Source organism: Manihot esculenta, chromosome 6, assembly GCF_001659605.2.
Source record: "Manihot esculenta cultivar AM560-2 chromosome 6, M.esculenta_v8, whole genome shotgun sequence".
Lineage (NCBI taxonomy): Eukaryota > Viridiplantae > Streptophyta > Magnoliopsida > Malpighiales > Euphorbiaceae > Manihot > Manihot esculenta.
Genome location: NC_035166.2, coordinates 23,632,329 through 23,647,170, shown reverse-complemented (window position 1 = coordinate 23,647,170; position 14,842 = coordinate 23,632,329). Strand labels below are relative to the sequence as shown.

Here is a 14,842-nt window from a genome sequence, read left to right as displayed (position 1 = left end):
AGATAAAATTCTTTTTTTTTTAATTAAAAAAATTAATAAATAAGGAGGAAGGAAAGGGAAGGAAAGGGAAGGAGAGGAGAGAAAGAGGAGACCAGCAAAGTGTGGGTCAGAATTCAGAAACAGGTACATGCTGTGAAGAGGAGGCAATTGCATGTGCCCACATGGCCTATTGCAGCTGCAGAGATTAACAACACTCTCCCTAAATTCACAATTAACCAATCTTCCCTTTCTTTTACCTTCCTCTGCATCTTCATCTTCGACTTTTCTGCTCTGAATACTGAAAATTAGCATCGTCAATCACTCTCTTTCTACACTAGGATATAGCTTTTTTGCAATAATGAAGGAAAACAGTGATGGGTTTGTCAGGGCGGATCAGATTGATCTCAAAAGTCTTGATGAGCAACTCGAGAGGCATCTCAATAAGGTGAGGACCATGGATAAGAGCAAGAGACCTGATGATGCTCATCTCCCTCTAGTGGCTTCTGCTGCCGCTGACTCCACCAAGACTAGTATACCTACCTTCAAAAAGGACAGGCAGGAATGGGAGATCGACCCTTCTAAGCTCATCATCAAGACTGTCATTGCACGGGGTACCTTCGGCACCGTTCACCGTGGCATCTACGATGGCCAGGATGTTGCCGGTCAGTCTATTAATTTAATCTTTTAACTTTTTTTTTTTTCAGTTTTAGGGATTTAGCTTCTAATTATGCATAGATAGATTCCCTTATTTTCTTGTTGTATTCCCCTTTCTCACCGCTGCGTTCTTCTATAATCAACACCCTGCGAATCTGTCAAATTAATGTTCAGTCTGTACTGAATAGAATTGATGATACCCGTTTGCTTTTTTCTAAAAAGTAGGCATTTTTATTATTTCTCTGTGTTGGTTCACCATAGAGAACATGTAAAGTTATGTTCCTGCAAAATGAAGTATTCTGTTTTTCTCCAAGCGGAAAAAAGAAATCATTTTGGAAACATTTACTTTAACGTGGTCGGTCCAAAGTTGGATCAGTTGGACCACTGTGATGTTCAGTTTTTGTTCCCTGTCCTTTGATATTCAATTATACGAGTGATATAGTGTTTTTACTTTTGTCGGTTTTACGCCAAAAACTGCATCGGTGAAAATTTTTGGGAAAATTCTGGATTTTTATTGCATTAATTTTTGTGAAGATGTTGTTCATTGAGCGTTATTGATGTACTCTTATGGGATCCATCATCTGTGACTCTTACACGGGTTTGGATTGAAATTGCTGGCCACACCAATAACTTGGCTGACGATAGTGTGCTTCTAAACTTTAATGTGATCCCAGCTGCTAGTTAATGTCAAGTCAATGAAGATAAAATAACAATAATAATAAAAGAAGACTAGGTCTGGTTGAGTTATTATTATTATTTAAATTTAATCCTGAAAATTCTCATTTAAGGGTCCATTTGTATAGGGATGCATTTTAGATGAATGTGAATTTGGATTTGCGTTGCAAGTAAAAATCGTGAAACATTAACTAATATCAAACATAAACACCCCTCTATTTTGAATCCTCATCTCACTTTTCAATTGCTTCAGTTTAAAGAGCCAAGAATAGGTTGCTACTGATACAACTGATGCTTGTATGATTTGATCCTGGTTTCGCTTGCATTAATTTTGTCTTTGTTGATCCTCAGTTAAGCTGCTTGACTGGGGGGAAGAGGGCCATCGAACAGAAGCTGAGATTGCCTCACTGAGGGCAGCTTTTTCCCAAGAAGTTGCTGTTTGGCATAAACTTGATCATCTTAATGTCACTAAGGTTCTCCATTAACATTTTCTCTCCCCTTTTTGGTCATTGTAAGTGTTTTTCAGTTCATATAGCTTGAGTTTTTAGCTATCAACAACCTAAAAATCAGTTACTTGCTTTCTCTCTTCTCATCAGTTCTTGTGGTTGGGGACCTCTAAGCTAGTTTTTTGCTTAGGTCATGAAGTGTGTGGTCATTGTGGAATTCTTTTTTAGTCTGTTCTTAATTTTTCCTCATTGAAGCTGGGGAGTTTACACAGTGTCATGATACCTTTATAAAGGCATTTCGTGACTATTTTCTTTTCCCCCTTAATTTTTTCAGGAAAGAATTTGAATTTCTGTTCTTCTGAAAAGCATAACTTTCTGGCAGCTAATTGTTCTTACTCTTCATTTCCTATTTGTTTCATGATCTTTCAGCAATTTAGCTTAATAGGTTTGCAGTCAAGAACTTCTTGTAGGTTAGGACATAGAGATTAATTCTACTGTTTTGCCTAAATGTTGTAATTTAATCAAGTATTCAGGTACAAACAGTTCTGCAAAGTACTTGCTTTGTGAATAATTGCTATTGATTTTAATTCTGATAATTCTGTGGGAACTATAAACTGCTGTAGGATTCTCTAGTATCTTAAAAATTATAACTAATTTCAGTATCTTGGCAGCACCAAGAATTTTGCTTTTTATCTGTTAGCACAAATCATCTATATAATCAATGCAGGTTCTGATGCTGTCTTTTCCTAATCCATGAAGGAGAATTTGAAAAGACGCACTAGAATTTTGTTTTATCCATTTTAAATGCATTTCATTTAGTTCATTATTAGGCTGCTTTTCTCCATGTCTAGGTCCACTTTTACATTTTTTGATAATTTGGGCCTTCTCTTGGTCCTATGGGAATGTAATGGCGGTTTTCAATGTTCAAAAATACACCTGAATCCTACAAGCTTTTTTATTTTTTTTTGGTTAATTGGTGAAATTAGCTGAACTTCTATAGTTACAGACATTGCAAGTATTGAACACTGTAATCAAGAGCAGTGCACACCGAAGGGTATATAAATCACATGCGAGGCTGTATGGCTGTTGATCATGTCTTATATTTTCCAAATAAAATAGTGGCGGTTGTTACTATTACCTAAAAGAATAGCAGGGTGTTTTGATATTCATCTGTTCTGATTCTGGCTTTTCTCTCAGTTTATAGGGGCAACAATGGGCTCAGCAGAGCTGCAGATACAAACTGAAAATGGTCAAATTGGCATGCCAAGTAATATATGTTGTGTTGTTGTGGAATATCTACCTGGAGGTGCTTTAAAATCTTACCTTATAAAGAACCGGCGGAGGAAGCTAGCCTTCAAAGTCGTTGTGGAGTTGGCACTTGATCTTGCCAGAGGGTATGCCACTCTTCAATTCCTTTTCAATGTTTTGTATAAATTTAGCAGTTTGAGAGTCATCTATAACTTGTTACTCCGCTAAGTAAGCATTTGGAATCCACATGGATTGTGCATTGTAGGTTAAGTTATCTTCACTCCGAGAAGATTGTTCACAGAGATGTAAAGACAGAAAACATGTTATTGGACAAGACGCGCACTGTAAAAATTGCTGATTTTGGAGTTGCTCGTGTTGAGGCATCTAATCCTAATGATATGACTGGGGAGACAGGAACACTAGGCTACATGGCTCCTGAGGTATTTGGATTTACTGGAACCTTTAGCTTGCATGTACTCCTTTTCCTTTTCCTGTTTTTGAGGTATAAAAAAAAAATCTTCTTCCTAATAGTACTGAGACATGTCTGGCAAATCATACTATGCATGGGTTACAGGTTCTCAATGGCAATCCATATAATAGGAAGTGTGATGTGTACAGTTTTGGCATTTGTTTATGGGAGATATATTGCTGTGACATGCCATATCCCGACCTTAGTTTCTCAGAAGTGACTTCAGCAGTTGTCCGTCAGGTACATTATATTTTTTTCCATCCCACTACTTTACTCTTTCATTACCACAGACTTTCATGTAGAAATAAACACTAAATTTTATGGCTGGTTGTCGCCGTATCCAACAGAATTTGAGACCAGAGGTACCAAGGTGTTGCCCAAGCTCTCTAGCGAATGTAATGAAGAGGTGCTGGGATGCTAACCCAGACAAGCGCCCTGAAATGGATGAGGTTGTCTCCATGTTGGAAGCCATTGACATATCAAAAGGTGGGGGTATGATCCCTCTTGATCAACAAGGTGGTTGTCTCTGCTTCCGCAGGTATCGTGGACCTTAAATCTTCCTCTGGGCAGCCAAAATGACTAGATTGTGATTATTCTGAGCTATGGTGGTCAAATTTATAATCAACGGTAAAGGAGATTTGGGATATAAAATGATAAAAGAGTGGAGGGTGACGGATATAGGATAGGAGTTGTATCACATTTCTGTTTATTGGATGATGTAAATCTGTTGTTTTGTTGCTCTATTTTTTCAATATTTTTTTGGGTTGCTTGAGATGTGTATTTATTTGGATTGCTGCCTGCCAGTCTCGGCAACTGGTACCACCACGTCAGATCTAAGGTCACCCTTTCTATATGCTATAAGTGGATATTGCTGGTAATATTATTAAAGTAATTAATAACACGACCATATTTGGCTTGGCATATGATCTGTGTTGGAGGAGGGCGTGAGAAACCATCCCTCCCAGGCTCCCACACCACACACAGTGTTGGGAAAAATTGATTGGGTTGAAGTTGAGGAACAAAATTTACATCTGCATCCAAAGTTATTCCAATCTGTCTTTGCTAATGAAATAAGACATGACAATTTATTCGGTGCAACTGTTTGTATGTCCTTTCCATTTTCATTTTGTTTCTTATCACATAGGACATTAAAACTCTCCATTTTCTTTCATATGGCAAAGGAAATGCAAACTGAAGTTGAACCTTTACAATATTTGTACAGATTTTGATTTTCTGGGCAAATATACAGCAGTTGAATAAGAAACTAACACAATTCATGAGATCAAACCGCCGAGGATATTTCAACTTCATGTTTATATCTGGAATTATCTTCATCATTGTCCCACTGGGTAGTCTTGTAGTATTTTGCATAGAGGAAGATCTGAATCATTCCAGAGATAGCTCCTAAGCTATTGGGAAGCTATACCAAAACAAGTTAGTAATTTCATGCTTCAATTAATATGATTTTTTTTAATTCAAATAATAAAATTTTCAATCACTTACCACAACATTAATATCAAATTTAAGCATTGCATAGATCACCCAAATTATTCCATTACACAAGTTAGCAAGGGAAAGGAAAAACGGCATGTACTTAACGCTCTTCGTCTTGATAACCATTCTCTGCAACAAAATAAATAAATAAATAAATAAAAATAAAGAAAATAAAATAAAATTATATATATAGCAACGGAAACAAAAAGAAACATACCATTACAGTCAATGGAGAAGCATACATAATAATATTGAGGATGACACACAAAATCCCAACAAATATGGCTCTTTTCTTTGGAGTAGGAAATGCAAGGAAGGCAACCAGAACAACCGCAAACACAAAAATCAATTCTAGAGTAAGTACCATCACGATCTTTCTCTGCAATTCACCATAATGCATGTATAAACATTTACATGTTTAAATAGTATGAGCATTATTAGAGATATCAAAACGTACTCGTTTTTCCATAGGAGAGTACATGAAGAAGATGCAAACGTAAACAATCTCTATAATCAAACCAACAGAGTTAATTGTTGTGACAAGAATGCTGTCTTCCTTGACAAAAGGCAGGCCATAGAAGGACCACAATGCACAATTTAGCAGAGTTGCTACATAAGGGTCGGGCTTGAATTCCTGCACTGCCTGTTGCTTAACTATCTTCAAGAATGTTGGTCTGTAATTTATGTATATATACAGTCATTGTACTACTAAAACTATAATCAAATAAAGAAAAATTAATTAAGGGTGATGAAGAAGAAGAAGATGATTACATGGGAGACAAAAACAAGCACAAAGAGATGATATTTCCTGTAAATACACCAAAATAAATAATAATGTTAATATAGATAAACATGCAAAAGATGAAAATCAAGAGTATTTGCAGGACTAACCAATGACGCCTACAATAGTTCTGACAGTTGCAGTGTCTACCATTTTTATTATTATTTTTTCAAAATTATTGAAAGAGTATTACAATTTTGTTTAGGTTGTAAGAGAACACAGTTTGGCAAGATAATTGGAAGTAGGTAAAGAAATATATAAAGAATGAAACTAGGCTCAACGCAATTGGCGATGGAATTACTTTCGGATGTGACGGTTGAATACTAGTGATGATGTTTGTAAGAAAAACTAATTACATCCATAATTATCAAATTCTATTTTTAGTAACAAAACACAGTTGCATTTGCTAGACTACACTCAGCATTCATCGCTGGAATTATAGGTCTCAATTTCTCTATTTCAATGCTTGCTTATTTGTCCAATTACAATTTTCAAAGGCTTATTAATTAATTAAATAAATTAAAAATTAAATTATATATCAACGAGCTTGGGTTTCTCGATAGTCTTTGACAAGGTACAATACCCCACAATAGATGATTAATCCATGCAAATGCAAATCCTAGGAGTATTATTACATGAATGAACAACCAAGCTTAATTTGTTCAGACACTAGCAGTCTTCAACAATGAAACCAGTCTCCATGCGCCCAACAACGAATCTTCTGAATAATAATTTGTTTGGACAAATACAGAGAAAGGGCAGGAAGAGAACTAGTTATGGCTTATGGGTGAATCAACCTGCCAAATACAAGAATTAATATATTAGGTGTCCGACACACAATCATTTGATGGCAATACATAGAATTTAAGACAAGGAGTTGGGTATGTGGATGTCAATGATTGGATATCAATCTTCTGCAGGAATCTATATCATGGAGAATCATCTCTAACCAATAAGCAATAACCAAATATTTATGCTGTCTGTGGGACGACTATCAGTTGCTCTATTGATTGATTTTATCAACCTTTCTCCATAACTTCAATAAAATATAATCATTTTGGAAGCTTTCTGTGATCAGTGATCTTGGCCGTCCAAGATAGCATCTATCTCTTTGAATTGATGGTCTAGATTTGCTTTTTTAACTTTTCCCCTTTATGTAATCGCCTCTTGAGGTTACAAAATTCAGCTTGAAGTTGACAACTTTGTTCAAAACAAGAACCAATGATGTTGAACTACCACCTTTTCTTTAATAATAATTAATGAATAAGTAAATAAATAAAAGAAACAAATTATGTATGTCAAATTTCATGGTGAAGGCTAATTATTAGACTGGCTGAGAACTAACTTATTCATCACTTTCTCTCCCATTCCGAGTGTAAGTAAGCAGAAACTCACACAATTCTAAGTGATAAGATAATGGTTCATTCTGCACGATAAGATAATAAAGAAAGCCTACCAAAACAGGAATATTTTATTCTCAATCCTGCTCTGCTATATCATGGAATGCCTAAAAATAATTTTGTAATGAAAACTGATACTATCAGTCAGCTGATATAGATGATCCCCCAAATTTAGCCACAGAAGAAAACAAGACCCTGCCTACTTGTAACAGAATACCACTTCCAGCTTCTGTTTACCCATCAAACTTCTTACGCCTCAAATATAACACATGTAAGTTCCATTCTTTCCTAAACATTACTTCTGTTTCTGCTTTTCTGGATGATCTTGAAAGGAAGAGAAAATCAGCACCATTTTGGTTTGATGAGATCCATGACTGTGACTTTTGCACAGAGTCTTCCACTTTTGGGTGTTGAAGTGTTTTGGTAATCTGCTGCTACATGTGATATTGCTGGTATTGGAAATAAGAAAGAAAGATTTCTGGGATTTGGTTCTTTATGGCATGAGAGCACCAAAATTTGGATGATTTAAGGATATCTGTTTCTGGGTTTTGTAGATTACTACTATTATATAAATATTATGGTAATGGAGATCGTCATCTCTGTGATACTATTGTTTGTGGGTATTACTGTTTTGGTGCTGATTCATGTTTGTATAGTTGGAAGAGCTTTCAGGAGAAGGTATGAGAATGATCAGGATATGGTTGCAGCACGGATTAGCCGCAGTAGCAGTAACAGGAATGGAAGCAAAGTGATCGCAAACGAGGATTTGAAGGATCTTCCATGCTTCGAGTTCAAGGCAACAGAGAGGGGAGAGACTAGCTCTGCGGATTGTGTTGTTTGCTTAGAGAACTTCAATGTGGGTGATAAATGCAGACTACTGCCGAACTGCAAGCATAGCTTCCATTCCCAATGCATAGATTCATGGTTAGTGAAGACTCCCATTTGCCCAATTTGTCGAACCAGTGTCAATCCTCCGAACACTGGTGTCATTTTGAGTCAAGAAAGCAGTGTCTCATTGGCTGTTGGAGTTGAATTAGCATAGCGAAACTGGATTTCATTTGGGACTTGCCTGTACTCCGATTTGTCAATCCATCATACTGATCAAATCAGCTTTCATTTCCTGTGGTATAAACTTCCCGTGAATCTTAAGCCTCGGTGTCCTCGGGCATACAAGTAAAACGGCGAATCCACTCATTTTTAAAAAATTAGATTAATTACTGGTTCTGCTCGATGTAAACATATCTTAACTTTTGTTTCTTCAGCGGCATATCTAGGAAATTATCTTGGAGGATAAATTTTGTTCTATTTTTAAGCACGTTGAGCATAAAATTCCGCTGTTATAGTATTGCAGATGCATCTTATTTAATCGCCTGTCGCACTGGTGCATGATCTGACTTTCTCATTGTGAAGTTGCAGGATCAAATAATTAGCAATTCCAGTGCCATACAGGTGGGTGTCAACTCTTACTTTTGATGATTCATTACTTATTATTTCGTTGAACTGGAAAGGTGGGAGTGATGGATGCATTCGCTAGATAATTGCACTCATAAAGCTAAAATAAGAAAAGAAAACCATAATTCTTAATTAGAAAAATCCCTCAGGTAGTTAGACCTATAGGAGCTGTGAAAATTGGTCTTCGACCAGTCCAATGTAATCCCCATGTTGAGAGATGATGTAATTTCTTGATACAGCTTCTTAGATACCACCAGGGTGGACTTTATTGTCTTCTTGCTTATGACTAGTAGTCTCTTTTGTCATATTATTGTTCGATTTCATAATACAGTCACACGAAGAAGAAAAAAAAGATTTTCCATAATTTTAGAATATAGTCTGCTCTTTCTGGTGTTGTTGCCATTTCTGTTATTGGTGATTACCCCTTGACAAGTCCATTTTTTCGTTCGCTAGATTTCTCTGAGTTCAAGAGACAGCTTATTAAACAATCTCCTAATTGTAGTAGATAACCAAGTACAACCTAATTAATTAGTCCTCAGTTTCCTTCATCCACTTAGCATTGACGGAAATATTATCGTTGGCTCAGACCTTCTCCAAGAATATTTGGGACACTCTCACCAATTGAGAACCTCTAGAAACACTCTGATCGTGTATATAACTTAGTCTTAACGAGAATTTAACCCCACTGTCATCTGGATGGTTATTCCAGTCCTTTATGCTTTCACATTTCAATCATGTGCATATAAAAGGGTATACAAGTTATAATACGAGACCTGGCTAGTTATGTGCAGCGATGAGAATAACAAAATCACGATATATTGACCTTTAATCTAATTTAATCTAATTTAACCTAACTTAAATGTAAATATCATTTAAAGACCACAACATTCCATCACCATGACAGAAAAGGACAATCCTTCCTAAGTCATGATGTTAGCTTGACCACTCGAGCAGGACACCATCACCATGGTAGTATGTTATTCTCGAACAAACTACACAAATGGAGGAATTTAATGCGTGTCCTGCGAGGCAAACCATTCAAGTACAACGCCAGCACACAAAATCAAAGTGGTAGAAAAATAGAGTCTTCCAGAGAACTGAGCTTCTGATCTTAATAGTTCACACAAGCTTCTCCAAGCTAAGTATATGGTAAAACCATCTTAGGTTCAAACTACCAACTAATACTCTACTATAGATGATAACACCCAGAGACAACAACAAATTAGGTACTTAGTTTTTCTCAGTGTTCTTCTCCAATTCCCTCCTTAGCTGCAGCGAGAAGTCATCATTAACATCATCATCATCCCAATCATCTTCCCACTGTTGTGTCGCCTCTTTTCCTTCCTCTTTGTCCTCCCACTCTGCCATTGTTATTGTCATTAGAAAAGATAGGATGATTCATAGAGCAGTCACACAAGATGCAAAATAATATGGAGAACTAGAAAAAAATGTGTTTCCCATGCATGAGACTTCCTGCTGAAAGGCCATTAGATTTCAATCCATTGTGATAACCAGAAAAAAAGCAAAGACGAAAGTTACAAAATTACAATTTAAAAAAAAAAGTGCAAGAATAACAATAGGTTATCAAAACAATCATAATGATTATGCTTTTCTCATTCTTAAAGTTGGTTCATGATTTCTGTTTCATAAGTTCATGTGACACAAAGCTTGGCAGTATTATTTATCTTTTCTGCTAGAATGTTTGGGTTACAATACATACATGTGACGAGTCCATCTGTACAAATTTAACCTGCAATTCTCATAAGATTGTAATATAGACACTCATTGTAATGTCCTGTGTCATGTTTAGGCCGCAGCATATATTTATCTCTCAAGACTCGAGCTGCAGAACCAACTTCCTTCTTAACTAGTTCTTCAGTCAGCTAATTAAGAGAACAATTGACAAGAGTACAGCAACAGCCACTTTCCAGAAAAGCATGATTATCAGGCATCCATCATTGGAACAGACCTGAGCCATCTGAAATGGCCCATTAGCGAAAGGGTTACAGGCACGAGTGACCTCTTTAAACACCTTCATAACGAGCCACACAAGCAAAACCTTATTAATCTATTTAAGCTAGTTGAAGAAATAGAAACTATTTTTCTTTGAAATCATGCCGTGTGCTAATGCACCATTATCCAATTTGAAATCAGGAGCACACCAAAAATACAAAAAGGGCTTCAATTCACCCAAAAGGCCTCAAACCCAATCGGAGTAACATAATCCAAACTCAAAACTCAGCAATTTTGCATCCTCGATATATGCATTCACAGCCATATAAATATTATTCTCATACTAGAACTGAAGTGATCAACTCATAAATCATGTTAATCAAGTACCTACAAGAGATAGCCAGCGCAACTAATCATCTCCAAATTTGCTTTTATCAACAAATTACATAGCCCATTTACAAAAAAAAAAATTAATAATTAAAAGAAGAAGAAGAAGAAGAAATGAGAACAGGGTATTGAGTTACCTTCATTGATCTCAAACTCTTCAAATTCATCGTCATCCTCGAAGAGATCCATCTTCACGTCCTCGGTCGCAGCTTTCTGCTCAGTAGCCATTTTCAGTGCTCCAAACAAGATCTGTTATTCTAGCAGAAATCTGAGGGAAAACCTAACCTCGCAGAATTGGGATTTTTGTTGACTTGTACTCTACGACAAAAAGATATATTGTGGACAATTCTGGAAATGCGTATTATGATTGTTTATGTAGAAGAATAAAGGACGTATTCTTCATGAACACGTGGCTTTTTTTCTCCCTTTCTTTAAGGACTTTTTTTTTAGAATAAAGAAAATTATTGTTGACAAAATACTATTTCCTTTTTATAATTTTTGTTCTATTTTTTTATTTTTAATTATTTTAAAATTTTTATTTATTTTTTATATTATAATAATATATAAATGAATTATTATTATTTTATTTTATTTTTAATAAATTTTTTAAATATTTAATAAAATTTAATATTTTTAAAATAAATATAATTTTAAAAAATATGTGTTAAAAAATATAAAGTAAATAAAAATTAGGAGGAGAAAAACATATTATGATCGTCGAATATATTATTTTTATATATAAAATTTAAAAATATTTTTAGATTACATCTGAATTGATAAATTATTTTTAAATTATGGATGAATTTAAAAAAATCTCTCAAATCATCATAATGAGAAACATCATATTTATGAGTTATGAGATTTTTGGATATTGAGTTGAACACTCTAATGATGGTCCCCTCTTCTTTTAATTATTACACAAGTCTTGTGTTTGAATCTGGCACCAGTAGACCAAAATAAACCAATAACATCGACACTTGTTGCACTAGTATATTGAAACAGGAACAAAATGCATCACACACAGTTTTATTGATTGTACACTGCAAAAAAAAAATCAAATTACAGACGTTTAAGAATGGCATCTGACTCATCAATCAATAGCTCTATGATATGGCAATTAGCTCTTCAAAAAACCGAGCTAACCCTGGAAAGTATCTAGTATTTACAGAATCAAGTTAAATGAAACCAAATAAGGGAAAAAAGTTACCACACATGAACTGGTCGCTCACATGGGGCTGAAGCTATCGATCCTGAAGAGCTTGTTTCCCGGAATTTCAGTAGAATTTTTATCAGAGACCTAGCTTTACTGCTGGCCCGAGAAGTTCCCTCTGTTACAACTGAATATAGTTCACTCATAAGAGCAGGGTCCTTTGCTAGAACCTCCACCACTTGTACTCCATGTTTACATAAACATAACAAGATCGAAACACAATACTCCTTCCCAGCTCTTGATGCTGAGGATTGCAAATTCCTAGTTATTACAGATAAAGCTGAAGCTTGCAGGATTTCTACTGCCCCATCAACATTCTCAGCCAGTGTTGCAACAACTGCTAGTGAATCTGCTATGAGTTCATCCTTATCCGACGAGCATAGAATATCAATCAGCAATGGAACAGTCCCAGATGCAAGTACTTTCTGATGATTCCCTGGGTATAGAAGCAATGCAAAAATCGCTGCTACTGCATTCTTTTTGCCACATGTTGGCCTTTCCTTTATCAGCTCCACAAGTGCTGGAATTGCTTCAGGTATTTCTCCTATTAATTTTCTGTATCCCTTCACTGAAGCAAGGTAAAATATTGTTGCAGCTGCTAATTGCTTCGCTTCAAAACTCAATCCTTTCGCAAGGACTGCAACAATTGGTTTCAATCCACCACTATCAACTGCGACCTTCTTGCCAGTAGTATGCTTTGAGAGCTTTAGTAGAGCTCCAATAGCATTCTCTTGCATACACTTATCTGAAGAAGATAAAAGGTTTATGATAGGAAGGACTGCACCGGCTTCAATCAAACAAGATCGATTAAATATGTTCCATTTCGCTAGCAATCGAATCTCATAAGCAGCCTTGTTTTTCTGTTCAATTGACCCAAAAACCAGCCTCCTTGCAAGAAATCTTGAAAGGAATTTCGTAGCTTCTTCTGCAGCAGGGCTTCCTGGAATAATAGTTCTCGTTATATCACGACTTCTGCTTCCTGATTTAGACAGAGAAATGCCATTGTCACTGCAGAACTGTTGGATTACCTTTCTAAAAGCCGTGTTGGGGACTAGCCCTGTGTTTTTCAGCTTCTCCCCTGTTTTGGGACAAATCGTATTTCCAGCTTTGAACCATTTTTCAATCGAAGATCGATCGTAAGTCTGCCCGGTTGTTACAGTTACTGGATCAAGCATTAGCTCGAGTGAAATTGGGCATCGAAAATCTTCCGGATTTATGCAACTGAGAATCTCCATATTGCATCCCACATCAATTTGATCACTTATCCGATAATCCAATGTTTCGAAAATCACTCCCCTGCAGTAGCTCATCAACCCCAACAAACTACTCAGGAATGGGACCTCTCTCTCATCACAGTCAGAGAATTGAGAGTCGATCTCTTCTTCTAAGAACTTGATTTCCTTGGCACTATCACTCCAGTTTCTTATATCCAGATAGTCAAGAAACCGCTTTATAAAGCTCACTTCAGGCTCAATTCCCTTCTCAAAGTAGTTCAATATGAGAAGGACTTGCTTTGACGCCCATTCGTCTTCAGGGTCGAGCTCGAATTTCGCCTTGCGTGCTTGCTTTGATACTAACTCAACCAATTCCTTCACTTCCCTACCGACATTTATCCGATTCAGTGGCAGAACGTCAAGAGCAGTGGCAATTGCTCGAATTAGCACACGAAATTGAGTGGCGATAAACTTCGACTTCATCAGTATCCATAGCCTGGCACCTTCACGTGTACAGTCCTCAAACAAGAACTGGATTTTTTGAAAGGCGAGGTGGAGCTCAGAGAAGCAAAGGACTAGCGAGTCCGAGAGAACCAATTGATGGTCCCTGATTTCCTCGAAGAATATGAGAAGAATCCCAATTTGGCGAATGGCTTCGCGGGCGTTCCTCCTCTGGGTGGCAAAGAAGTTAGACTGATAATTGCATACATTTTGGGAGAGACAGATTAAAGATGACAAAAGAGTCCCGGGTGAAATGTCCTCACAAGGATGAACAGCCGGAAATGTGAGAATCCGGCGATCAGTACGGACAATTCTTTGAATCATTAGAAGTACTAAAGAAGAAAAGGGCGACACTCGTGTATTTTACTCCGGCGTTGTTTTGTTTGGATGCTAATAAAATGAAAAGGATTCAGTAGGCAATCCAAATATAGAAGCGGAGTAAACCAAAAAATCCAGCTGAAAACGTGTCAGAAGATCACGGATGCGCTTGAGAATCCGGAGTTTCCACCAAAGCGCCTGATAACACGTATGAAATGACACGTGGACAGAGGGATTTGGCCAGGGTCTGGTCGGAAGAGGTATGGGACCCACTAACCGACGAGGACACGTGGGCCAATAGGAAGACGACATGTTACTTGGGGAAAGGGGTGGATATATGTCAGTTACTCCATCAGTGTATTCAAAGCAACTGCATGCAGGGACTGAACAATGACAACGATATTTTATATATTTATAGCTTATTTTTAAAGGAAATTTACATCTTCAAAGCAATCACCGATAATAATAAATAAAATCCATTTCAAAGATAATTTTACGTATTTATATAAGATTTTTTCTAACTAAATACGAATGAAGATTATGTCTGAAATGGTGATAGATTTTTTTTATTCAAAGCAAGAATGAAGATTATGTCTGAAATGGTGATAGATTTTTTCTATTCAAAGCAAGAATAAAAGTGTATAATGGGATTGTTAATACA

General features: G+C 36.4%; 5 protein-coding genes across 5 annotated transcripts; 2 read left to right on the top strand and 3 right to left on the bottom strand.

Annotated features, from left to right (window-relative positions):
- Positions 1-4,392, top strand: LOC110617672 (serine/threonine-protein kinase STY13). Its single transcript, XM_021760622.2, has 6 exons — positions 1-641; positions 1,660-1,781; positions 2,952-3,148; positions 3,268-3,442; positions 3,577-3,711; positions 3,819-4,392. Exons 1-6 carry the CDS (start codon positions 338-340, stop codon positions 4,023-4,025), a joined length of 1,140 nt encoding a protein of 379 aa, XP_021616314.1. The 5' UTR covers positions 1-337; the 3' UTR covers positions 4,026-4,392.
- On the bottom strand, positions 4,253-5,662 carry LOC110617673 (bidirectional sugar transporter SWEET5; the record flags this gene model as incomplete). Its single annotated transcript, XM_021760623.2, has 6 exons — positions 4,253-4,342; positions 4,447-4,533; positions 4,760-4,891; positions 4,975-5,094; positions 5,183-5,344; positions 5,423-5,662. Coding segments are annotated over 6 exons (831 nt in total), but the record flags the coding sequence as incomplete, so codon positions are not given.
- A 1,247-nt stretch (positions 5,663-6,909) lies between these two features.
- On the top strand, positions 6,910-8,262 carry LOC110617674 (RING-H2 finger protein ATL56). Its single transcript, XM_021760625.2, has 2 exons — positions 6,910-7,417; positions 7,538-8,262. The coding sequence occupies exon 2, from the start codon at positions 7,724-7,726 to the stop codon at positions 8,186-8,188; it is 465 nt and encodes a 154-aa protein (XP_021616317.1). The 5' UTR covers positions 6,910-7,417; positions 7,538-7,723; the 3' UTR covers positions 8,189-8,262.
- A 1,405-nt stretch (positions 8,263-9,667) lies between these two features.
- On the bottom strand, positions 9,668-11,287 carry LOC110616555 (protein DELETION OF SUV3 SUPPRESSOR 1(I)). Its single transcript, XM_021758954.2, has 2 exons — positions 11,076-11,287; positions 9,668-9,959 (listed from the first exon to the last, which is right to left on the bottom strand). The coding sequence occupies exons 1-2, from the start codon at positions 11,164-11,166 to the stop codon at positions 9,829-9,831; spliced, it is 222 nt and encodes a 73-aa protein (XP_021614646.1). The 5' UTR covers positions 11,167-11,287; the 3' UTR covers positions 9,668-9,828.
- Positions 11,288-11,885: 598 nt separating this feature from the next.
- Positions 11,886-14,298, bottom strand: LOC110616597 (U-box domain-containing protein 19). Its single transcript, XM_043957201.1, has one exon. It carries the CDS (start codon positions 14,185-14,187, stop codon positions 12,142-12,144), a length of 2,046 nt encoding a protein of 681 aa, XP_043813136.1. The 5' UTR covers positions 14,188-14,298; the 3' UTR covers positions 11,886-12,141.
- Positions 14,299-14,842: the final 544 nt, after the last annotated feature.